This window comes from Sciurus vulgaris, assembly GCF_902686455.1.
Source record: "Sciurus vulgaris genome assembly, chromosome: 4".
Classification (NCBI taxonomy): domain Eukaryota; kingdom Metazoa; phylum Chordata; class Mammalia; order Rodentia; family Sciuridae; genus Sciurus; species Sciurus vulgaris.
The window spans coordinates 148,012,901-148,024,671 of record NC_136464.1 but is presented as its reverse complement, the minus strand read 5'-3'; the positions used below and the strand labels follow the sequence as shown (position 1 = coordinate 148,024,671).

General features: G+C 37.3%; 2 protein-coding genes across 2 annotated transcripts; both read right to left on the bottom strand.

The window, feature by feature from the left end:
* Positions 1–342: 342 nt before the first annotated feature.
* Positions 343–7,397, bottom strand: LOC306659846 (potassium channel regulatory protein-like). Its single transcript, XM_079137680.1, has 2 exons — positions 5,648–7,397; positions 343–1,402 (listed from the first exon to the last, which is right to left on the bottom strand). Exons 1-2 carry the CDS (start codon positions 6,223–6,225, stop codon positions 1,129–1,131), a joined length of 852 nt encoding a protein of 283 aa, XP_078993806.1. The 5' UTR covers positions 6,226–7,397; the 3' UTR covers positions 343–1,128.
* Positions 7,398–8,997: 1,600 nt separating this feature from the next.
* Positions 8,998–11,388, bottom strand: LOC306659842 (E3 ubiquitin-protein ligase TRIM13). Its single transcript, XM_079137674.1, has one exon. The coding sequence runs from the start codon at positions 10,238–10,240 to the stop codon at positions 9,008–9,010; it is 1,233 nt and encodes a 410-aa protein (XP_078993800.1). The 5' UTR covers positions 10,241–11,388; the 3' UTR covers positions 8,998–9,007.
* Positions 11,389–11,771: the final 383 nt, after the last annotated feature.

Sequence of the window (11,771 nt, the reverse complement as noted above, 5' to 3'; positions counted from 1 at the left end):
AGTTTTGTTTTTATTTGGTATTGGGGAACTGAATCCAGGGGGTCTTTACCATTTAGCTACATCTTCAGCCCTCTTTTTTTTTTTTTTTTTTTTTTTAATTTAAGAAAGGGTCCTGCTAAGTTGCTTAGGACCTCACTAAATTGCTGAGTCTAGCCTAAAATTTGCAATCCTCCTTGCCTCAGCCTCCTGAGTCACTGGGATAACAGGCATGCGCCACCTTGCCCAGTTTAACACTTCCGCTCAACACCTTTAACTCTACTAAGTGCAAAGCACTTGGTGCACTTTGATTTAGTGATTCCTCTTCTAGGTATTTATCCTAGTATTTAAAATGACATAATACCTATAAGAGAAACTACTAAGTCAAAATATGTATATTTTAAATGTTGGTAGAGATTATTCCAAAGGTTTTCACTAACTTTTTAGTACCTTTAGTAACAAAGGTATTAGTGCTCTCAGGGAGTGTTACTAGCAGTCCTTTACTGAGAGTAGTATAAAAACTGTTAAAGTAGATCAAGGAGCTCACGGTCAAGAAAGGAATAGTTGTTTTCATGATGGCATCAAATCTATACTGAAGGGTTGCTGGGGGTGTAGGTCAGTTATAGACTACATACTTGGCATATGTGAGACCCCAGGTTTGATCCCCAGCACCACCAAAAATAAAGGAAGAGTGGTTAATTAATGTCTAGGAAAAGAAAACAAGACCTCATCCATCTCATCACTAACAGTTACCAAGTGTCTATCATGTCCAGACAACATTATTGAGTACTTTATCTCCTTTAACTCCCATGTATCCTATGAGAGAGACATCTTTATTATACTTAGTTAACAGATAAAGTTGAAACAGAGAGAGGTGAAATGGCTTGCCTAAGTCACACAGTTCATAAATGACTGAGCTAGGATTAGAAATAAGCAATCTAACACCATAGCCCATTTTTAAAAACTATGTAAAAGTATTCATGAAGAAAGGAAGAGTCATGGAAGGTAGAAGGAACATACATCAAAGCACCAAGGTCATGGTATTTTTTAGAGCAGGAAGCAATTCAGTGTGGTTCAAGCAATGCTGGGCCTAGTCGCCCAGAAATAAAGTGATAGATGAGGTCAAAAAGTTAGGCTGCATACAGATTTGACCTACAGACATGCCCTAGCTATAGAATTTCCAAACAAGATTTGGAACTTCATTTTTTTCTGAGACTGCTCTGCCTCCAATTCTGGTGTTTTATTCATGGTGAGGACTTCAGGGGTTTTTATTCTTTCAAAGCTATAGCATTCACTTTTGTCTTCTGAGGATACTGTTCTTGTGCTGACCAGATGAAAGCCTTCCTTTAACAAAGTGTCAATAAGTAAGCCGAGGACATTTGTTCCATTGGCCAATTTTCGGTTATCAGGTTTTATAGAAACATACCTGGAACACACAAAAAAGTTTTAATTATGAAGCATTTGTTAGGCTAGCAAAACCACACACATACATTTATTTATAACCTCAAATGAAGACATACATCATACTACTTTCAATCGCCTTTTTTTTTGAGACTCCATTTACAAATCCAAATCAATTAACAATTAAATTGGCTCAATTTTTTATATAGGACAACTTAAATACTACCATTTTTTCAGTTTGCTACATTACTCAAATCAATTTGTTTTAATGAACACTTTGTACTTTTATAATTTCTTCCAGATAAAATTTTGTCAATTATTTGCACTAACATGAATTTTCTTTTGTGACTTATTCCAAATTCATTTTTTTAGGTGAAATTTTGCAGATATATCAAGATGATTTTATTGTCAGTTTTTACTCAATAATTGTCCATTGTTGAGTAAATCTTGTGGTCAAAAAGTCTCTGAAGTAGAAATAGCAAAACCTTTTATTCCTGGGGAACTCCACAGAACCAATACACATGATTCAAGAAAAACATGCCTGAATTTTTCAGACTTAGCTGTATGTTGGCTTTAATAATGTCAATATAACATATCTGCATAGATGTAGTTATATTACTCCTTCCTTTTTTTTTTTTGGTACCAGGGATTAAACCCAGGGGTGCTTAACCCCCGAGCCACATCCCCAGACCTTTTTACTAAATTGCTTAGGGCCTCACCAAGTTGCTGACTTTGAATTTGCAATCCTCCTACCTCAGTCTCCCAAGTCACAAGCATGCACCACCATGCCCAGCTTCCTTCCTTCCCTTCTATTAAGGTTGGTTTTACCTCCCACCATTTGTTTATGGTATGTGAAGAAGACTAACTTAGATTAGTTCCAGGCAGAAACTTAAGTTGTCTAGTTTTGTGGGGTAAAAAAGATGTTTGGTGACATCCCAAATTTCTTCTTAAATGATTATGACTAAAATAGAGTGGTTATAGTAGTTCACATTTAGAAACTCACTCTAGGCAAACAAAAAAGCTAAGAATTACCAAACTACAAGGCCCATCTCAAAAAACTGTTTAAAATGTTTGATACAACAAATTTTTAACATTGGTACATCATTTCATCTACCCTCAAGCCCCAGAGAGCCTAGAAACAATTGTCAAAGAAAAATTACAGAATGTCATAAAAGAATTCATATACAAATAGTAAACAGCAGGTGGTAACAAAGTATAATGGACTTGCAAGAATCATTGAGCTAAAGTACTTGATTCCCTATGAAGCCAAACTGAAAAAGAAAAGATTTCAAGGCCCAAAAAAGGGTACAACAAAGAAACCAATAGGAAACTAAACTTAATTATTTATTTTTAAAATGTATTTTACAGTGGTGGAAATCGAATCCAGGGCCCAGTGCAGGCATGCACTCTACCACTGAGATTTATCAGTAGCTCTTATTTAAAATGTTTTTAAAGACACCACAGATGTGTGGCTAGGGATGTAGGTCAGTGGTAGAGTACTTATCTAGTATACACAAGGTCCTGGATTCAATTCCCAGAATCACAAAAACAACATAAAAAGTTTTGAAGGCAGCTACATTTTCCATTTGAACCTGTTTAAAAAGGAGGTCAGATAGAATAAAGGCTAGAATCCTGTAACCATAACTTGGACTTGATAATGTGCTATCACATGAATGACAATCTGAAAGAGTCAAGCCAATTTTTTTTTTTTTTTTTTTTTTTGCGGTGCTGGGATTGAACTCAAGGCCTTACATATGCTAGGCAAGTGCTGCGCCACTGAGCTACATCCCCAACCCAAGCCCAGATACTTCTAGTACTATGAACTTTTGAAAGATAATAACTGAGCAACTTGCTAAGTTAATAAGACATTAAAGTGGTAAATCATTCTGAATAAGGAGAGTACTAGGAGTCATTCAAGTTTAATCCACCACTTTCCACCTTCCAAGAACATCTGAACACACAGATTCAGACCAGGGAGTGAACAAAAATTACAAATGATTACTAATTTGGCAGTTATGTATTCAGTGGTGGGCCTTTTAAGGCCAGAGTTTTTGCCTAATCACCACAGAGCCCCATGTCACTTTATTCAGATTATTAATCTCTTCTTTAGAACTATAGCACTATTATTATTAAAAAAAAAAAAAACAAACACACACAGGAGAGAAGAAATTCTGAACTTTAAACAAGTGAAAAGAATACCAAGACTGGAGATGTAGCTCAGTGGTAGAGCACTCGCCTAGCATGCCAAGATCCTGCACTTGAGCCCAGCACCATAAAACAGAAAACAACAACAAAAAACCATACAGTGACAGAAAAACATGTTAATTTAAAAATTAGCTTCTGGTTTTGGAATTATCTATTGTCGAGGTGTAAATATAACTTTCTCACATGAAGACAAAAGAATTCTGCACTGTTTCTAAAATGTAGGTACTTACCAACAAAACAATGGGAGCCATTTGACACTGTGTACACACAGTAGTCCCAGTTGTTTCTGATCTCATTTTTCAAGATTACAATTACTTCCTCTAAATGCATAGGTTAAAGAGCATTTAGTATTTCCAAGACATGTTCTTTTTACCTAGTATTTTCTTCTTAAAAATTAATGACACCAGGCTGGGACTGTAGCTCAGTGGTAGAGTGCTTGCCTAGCATGTTTGAGGTACCAGGTTCAATTCTCAGCACCACATATAAATAAATAAAGATCCTTTGACAACTTAAAAGTATTTTTAAAAAAATCAATGACACCATTTCTTATGAAAAGGTATCACAAGGTCATAAGTACTTAATCAAAAATTTTAAACCAAAAGATGGATCATTTCTCGTTTATTTAAGTACCCATCAATGAAACAAAAGTATACAGTGTTAAAACAGTTTGAAATAAACCTAGGGCCTTGGATTTTTTTCACAGTCTATTAATTTGGCTCTCATTTCCCAAAATGCCACTTCAGCCTCTTTTTAAGGGCAAGAAAGTATGAAATGTAAAAACTTAAGAATTACCATATTTGGTCATACTGCTCAGTGTTCTCCATTTTGGTAAGCATGAACAAGAAGTGTGTTGTAGTGGGCTGGGAACATAGCTCAGATGGTAGAATGCTTGCCTTGTGAGCGCAATGCCCTGGATTCAATCCCCAGCACCGCAAAAAAAAAAAAAAGTATGTTGTACGAGAGGTAGAGATTTATATTCTTCTTGATGACTACTGCTCAAGTTAAAGTATCCTAAATATGTCTTATTTACCTTTACCAAAAGAAGTATGTTTTATTTCAAATGCTACAAAAAAAGAACACATACGGGCTTTCCAATTTTCCTCCTAAAAATTAAAACCAACTTTCAGTTGGTAAAGTAATAGCATTAAGACATTTTTAATACAGGTAAGAGGTGATATGTCCCTGATTCCAGGGTGGAAATCAGCCTTTAGGTCCAGACAAAAACAGGGAAAAATGAATAATTGACTTAGTAGAAGCTATCCTTAGGGCTGGGGATACAGCTCAGTTGGTACAGGCCCCGGGTTCAATCCCCAGCACCGCAAAAAAGAAAAAAAAAAAAAATAGAAGCTATCCTTGCCTAACTGACAACCTATCCCAGCTTTCTGAGTTGTATAAACAGGATACCAAATTTGCCATGATAGATATTTGCCTTTAAGGGCATTTAAAAAAGACTTTGAAGGTTTTCTTCACTGAAGAAAAATCAGTAGTTGAATTTAAGTACTGAAATAGATAAGAGTGTATAAGAAAGTCAAGAGAAACTATTGAGCCTTTCTTATGTGAATCACTAAAACAATCTCTTGAAAAAATAAGGTGATTCATTTCTAAGCCAAATTTTAATTTTTTAAATTTAATTAACTTATTTTACACTGCTGGGGATTGAACCTGGGATATTCTGCCACGGAGCTACATCCCCATTTTTTTTTTTTTTAAGACAGTGTCCAAGTTGCCAAGGCTGGCCTCAAACTTTTAGTCCTCCTGCCTTAGCCTCCCCAAGTCACAGTGATTTGGCACTAAATTTTTTACCAATGGAACATAATCTATAAAATTATTTCCTGAATGACCACAGTCCCAGTTTTCTCTAGGAAGTCTTGTCTTGTTCCTCCTATCCTGCATAATACCTACCTCCTTTTACTCTGAAATGTCCAGGTTTAGAAAATATTTGGTCATTCTGCCCAACTCCATTGGTTACCCCAAAAATCTTTTTTTTCTAAGTTTTAGGCATGAGGAACTTTGAATTTGGAAGGAAAATATCAGAAACCAGAATAGAATACTTCAAAATACAAACCTGACACCAATTTGATTATCAGTATTGCTGTCCGAGCCACAGTAGAAAACCAGGTCATGGTAAGAAGGTCTTTGTGGAGGCAGTGGAAGTAAGGTCATCTGAGGAGGGAAAGAGTTACTACTCCATGTGGGTACTGCAGGCTGCTCAATAAACACAGTAATTCTCCCAGTTAGCATCTCAATTGTTTTGCTGCAAGAGCCAAACACTCTGAAAAAAGCTCGAGTGTTTCTATTTAGGAAATGCACCTCGAGGAAAGCAGGTCTTGGCTGTAGTACGTGTTGGTTCAAGAGATCAACCAGAGACTCAAGTTCATAGAATAGAGCCTCTCTCCGAAGCCTAAGACAGTCGGAAAAGTCAGTAGGTAATAAAAGTTGGTGAGTTCTCAAAAAATCTAAGATGAAACTAAATAAAACACCATCTCTGTCCACAAAAATCTGGCCATCAACCATCCTGAATTCTTGATCTCTGCCATCTAACATTCGTGCCAACCGAGAGGCAGGAAACTGCTTTATAGTAGAAAGCCTTGTTGTGAATATCTTCCCTCCCACATTCAAAGTGACCAGTTCCTGACTACTCATTCTTCTCTAGCTTCAAACTGGAGGCTACAGGCTGTCAGCCACAGGCTTTAAAGAACTTGTAAATCAACCTATACCCTAAATGTTATTAGTTACATATGATTAAGAAACGAGAGGTAGGAAGAATAACAAAGCCCAGAAACCTAGATTCCTGGTATCTATTGTAAAACAAATAGTGTATCCATAGCTGTGTTTGCAAATTTGAGTTGCTTGGGAACTTTGCAGTACACAAAAGGGAAAAGCAACAGATGAAACTGAATAGTTTAAAGAAAACTGCCAGTATATCTGCTGAGAACTGATGTCAGTTGGAGCCCTTTCCTATATTTGATTTTTAAAAAGTCTCAGGATATTGGTCAAATTATATTAAATTGTGTGCATGTACTAATCTGTAACAAACCCTACCATTACATACAACTATAATACACCAATAAAAAATGTGAAGAAAAAAAATGAATTCTTAAACATTGTCAGGGGCTGGGGATATAGTTCTGTGGTGAAACACTTGCTTAGCATAAACAAGGCCCTGGATTCCATCCCCAACACTTAAAAAAAAAAAAAAAAAAAGAAAAAGAAAAAAAAAACTCCATGAAATCCTGGTGTAAATATATATTTATTTAAAAACAAATAAAAGCTTACTGGGAGCCAAAAAGCCTCTCCCTCCCCAGACCCCCCATTTACTATGGAGCCTTTACAGCAGAGATTAAGACTTACATAGAAACATAATCTGAATTTTTTGATCCCCTTAGCAATTTAGTGGCTAAATCAAATTATGTTAGGAAACGGTAATTACATCATCCAGCAGCTTAATTTTGACTTTTCTCACAGCTAGAAGGAAATGATTTCTTCCATACTTTAAATTTTACTGTCATACTGTTTCATACTTACCTTTTTTTGTACCAGAGACTGAACCCAGGGGCAATTAGCCACTGAGCCACATCCTCAGCCCTTTTTACATTTTATTTAGACAGAGTCTGGCTAAATTAAAAGACCAGCTTTGAACTTGTGATCCTCCTGCCTCAGCCTACCAAGCTGCTAGGATTACAGGCAGGCACTACCACATCCAGCTTTCATTTACCTCGACCAAATTAAAGAACTAGGGTAGATACTCCATCTCTAAAATTGTTCCATGTAATGGGCTTTCCAAGGAATGCCTTTTTCCATGACAGAAGTAAGGCAGTTCTAAGATAAGGTTACTTTTGTTTTTATCCGAGAAAATTAAGTATTTTTATTCTGTCCTCATCTTTAGTTCATGTGAGCAGATAGTACATTAATGTTCTGCTGATTACTTTTCACCTTGTACAAACTGACAGATTGTTTCATTTATTGTTAGATTAGTTTTACTACAACTGAAATTCTGTAAGCAATACTCATTTGGTTGTATTGTTGCCATGATACTTTAGGAGGTACCATAACCAGTCAGCTGCCAATAAAAAGGTGGCTTTCCCATTTCCTGCTCTTGCCAAGTGTTTCACCTCTCCTTTTTTAATCTATGCCTTTGCACAGCCACCTAACAGTTCTATAGTTTATCATCTTTAGTTGAAAATTTTACAGAGAAGAAAGGGGTAGGCTTAAATCTCAACCCCTTAAAAATGTAATCACAAAAAAACACCAGTTTTTTGTTTACATTAGATTTGCATTTTGGTGAGAAAGGAATCAACTCTCCAGAAAAACTTGAAGATCCAATCTATTCATAGTGTCTTTTCCTCCTTAAAAATCTAGTCTATCCACAGTCCTTCCTTCTTTAAAGAATGTTCACCATCCACAAAAAGAATGCTTAAGGCCATGCACAATGGTACAAAACTTGGGAGGCCAGTGCAAGAGGATCACAGTTGAAGCCAGCACTGGCAACCTAGTGAGATCCTAGCTCAGGGTATTAAAGAGCTGTGGGTTTAGCTCAGTGGTAGAGTGTCCCTAGGTTCAATCCCCAGTACCACCCAAAAAGTCTTTACAAGACCAATCTTCACCAAAAAAGAAGAAAAGAAAAACCTGGGGGGGGGGGGGGCAGGTGGTAACCAGGGATCCAGGATTGAACCCAGGTGTACTTAACCACATCCCCAGTCCTTTTTTTTTGAGACAGGGTCCAAGTTGCTCAGGACCTTGCTAAGTTGCTGAAGCTAGCTCTGAACTTGCAATCCTCTTGCCTCAGCCTCCTGGGTCACTGGGATTATAGGCATGTGCCACCAAGGCTGATTTACCAAATTTTTTTTTTGTTTTGTTTTTTTTTTTTTTTTTGCGGTGCTTGGGATCGAACCCAGGGCCTTGTGCTTCCAAGGCAAAACTCTACCAACTGAGCTATCCCCAACCCGATTTTACCAAATTCTTGAAGAACAACTTACTCACACAACTATACCACATGATTACAGTATTAGATAATGTGTTCTCTAACCTCCCACTTTTTGTTTGGCTTATTGGCAGTGGGGGAGCAGAGGGTTGTTTTGAGACAGGGTCTATATTGCCCAGGTTGGTCTTAAATGTCTGGTTCAAACCTTCTTCCTGCCTTAGCATCCCAAGTATTTGGGACTGCAGGCATGTTCACCTCTGATTTGTATCACATGATCAACAAAGCCAATATTAGAACATTTGTTTTAAAAGCACTCTTTAAAGAAGGGTTCAAAACTGCATGACTAATTATCTTTAAGCTACTTAATTTGAACATGTGAGGGCATTCTTTTTTAAAGAAATAGTTCTGGAGGAAAATATCTGTTTGAAATCTTGAACAAATCTAAATTACCACCCTATTCTCATAACAATTTCTATTAAAAAACGACTGCAGAGTTGAAAGATTTTATAATAGTTTATATTTGCACACAAATTCTGCCACATTATTTAGCACCACCAAAGTAAAATTCTTGACTCTTTCACTGAAAATGAAAAACCCATTTGTCAGTTGTTCCCAGTAAAATACTGATTGTTCTACAAAATCAGCTGATTTAGTCAGATAAAAACTGAAATTCGAAAGATGGTCTTTCCAAATTGCCATTTCATCAAATAAAGACCATTCTAGGAATACAGTAGGACCAAAGAAAATGAGGGAAATGAGGAGGCCAAGTAGAAGGACTACCACAAGTAACTGATAGAATCTCCAAGGAATCTTGCTAATGAATGTGCCAGTATCTTGAGGCAGAGAAAGTTTATCTACATCTACTAGTTTTATGTCCTCCCACTGACTGGTATCAAAGTTCTTCATTAAAGGACTTGTGGGCAAAGTAGAGGGGGGTAAAGGAGTTTCCTTGATTACTTTGATTTTCTCCCTGAACTCCTGCATCTGTTGCAGAAATATGATGGGTTCTGACACATCTTTGAAAGCCTCGGCAATATTAAAGGCCATTCGTTGCTCCTGCAAGATGGTGTTTAGTTTGTTGATCTCTGGGTCATAGGCTTGCATAACTGCAAGTTTCATGGTCTCAAAGTCAGACAGGATTTCATTCTTCTTTTGATCCAATGTGTGTTGTAACTTCTCAAAAAATTCCTTCACTTTATCTGAATCTTTAGTCAGTAACTGTAGGGATTTCCTCTTACTAGTTTCCAAGGTATCCAAGCGAGAAAGAGCATCTCCCCGACGCCAGGTCTCAAAACTCTGGAAGAGAGTCTCAAAGGCATCTCTTTCCTGAGCATAGGCATCTTCAATAGAACAGAAGACATGCTTGGTGTGGTCACCTCGAGTAGCACAAATCCCACAAATTAGCTGCATATCAGTTAGGCAGAAAATGTTTAGAGGCTGCCCCAAGTGTCCTTTGCACACTGGCATTTTGGGAGAGACCTTGATTTTGTTGTATTTCTCCACAATACCTTTCAGGGAGTAATTAACCTGCAGGCTATTAACTCCAGTAGCTGAAGTTTCCTTACGGCATGTAGGGCACTTGAATGGAGATGGTCTCCACAAAGAATTCCGCACATTCCCCTCCAAGAGACCTTCTAAGCATTTTTTGCAGAAGTTATGTGAACAAGGCAAAACTCGAGGATCATCGAACAGACTGCAACAAATTGGACACGTGAGATCTTCTTCAAGCAGCTCCATCACATCCTACCACAGGGAAAGAAACATTTTATATTACTCTAGTAATCCCTGCACTGGAACTATGTAATAATAGAAGCTATCTTCACATTAAAATGATGTTTTGCTGAAATAACCAGCCAAACAGAGGAAATAAGTGAGAAATTTGGGAAGGGAATGCATACCAAAGCAGATTTAATCCGTTGAGACGACAACATGTTCCTTATTAGTAGGGCACCCAGTACACAAGGCCTCTGTGTGAGCTTTCTAACAATAGTCTTTGGCTAAGACAGGGTTGGGACTAGGACAACTGCAAGTTGAGCCAGCGGACCCAAGTGATTGTTTTAAAACAGAGAGCTGACTACTAACTGTCAGAAACAAAGCTACTCAGTGTCTCTAACAGAATGAGCTCTTTTCTTGGGCCCACAAATATAAAATGGTATGCTATTTAAAAAGAAAGAAGCCCTGAAATACAAATCCAAGCATGTACTCTCATGCACTTTTTTAAAATTAGGAACTGGACTATTTCAAGGCAAGCTTACAATTAAGATTAAAAGCACAGTTAAGACTGAACAAATGCAATTCACTCTTACCTAGAGAATCAAATCAGGTTTTCTGTTGTTTTTTAAATAACCAGAAAGACAGTCAAAACCACCTTATATCCTTTAAAGCATCTCAGTTCTCAAAATGTGGGCAGAAACTTGGCTCTTTCAAGGAATCCATGAGATCAAACTATTTTCATAATTTTGCACCATGTTGACATTGGCACTTACAGTGTAAAAGCAATGGTGGGTACACATAGCTGAAGCCTTAGAAGGACTAAGCAAGGCAGTAAGAGACACCCAATTGTACCACTGGTTACTACATTCTTCACCATGATCTTGAACTGGGGTGAGGGAAGGGGAGCCAGTTTCATTTTTAAATGTTCTTGATGAAGCAGCAAAAAATATTCATTTTGTTAAATCTTGATCCTTGTGTACATCTTTTTAATATTTTATGTGGTAAAATAGGAAATATACACAAAAGCATTTCTGCATACCAGTAGATGTTGTCTGGAAGAAAAGCACTTATGGGACTGAACTGCAAGATGAACCAGCTGCTTTTTTAATGGAATATCATTTTACTTGAAGGAACAATTGACAAACCATAGCTTTTCAGATTTAGGTATCTGACTTTTTTTTTTTTTTTTTTTTTGGTGCTGGGGATTGAACCCAGGCCTTGTGCTTGTGTATTAGTTGCATGCAGTTTTCTCAACTTGCTGCTTAAGCAGAGGAAGCAGCAACAGTGAACAAAAAGTATTACCACCGCAGCCCTTGTTCTTATCCCTTACAGCTGGGAGCAAGGGCTGGGAGATTGCTGCTGCATGTCAGCTCTTCTACAGAAAAGCATCAATATGCAGAAATAGTCATCAAAATAGCCTGCAACCATCATTTTTTACAGACCAGGTGGGAAGGGCCCAAATGTCCCTTTACCCATATACAGTTTAGAGAATATGTTCTTTGACAGAAAGGTATTTTCTTACCAGTGCATCATAAAGAGAACAGAAGATGCTGTA

Coding starts and splice junctions, on each gene's coding strand:
- LOC306659842 (XM_079137674.1), bottom strand. CDS start 10,240: ATGGAGCTGCTTGAAGAAGATCTCACGTGTCCAATTTGTTGCAGTCTG.
- LOC306659846 (XM_079137680.1), bottom strand. CDS start 6,225: ATGAGTAGTCAGGAACTGGTCACTTTGAATGTGGGAGGGAAGATATTC. Junction 1,403..5,647: donor GATAATCAAATTGGTGTCAG/GTTTGTATTTTG, acceptor TGTGTGTTCCAG/GTATGTTTCTATAAAACCTG.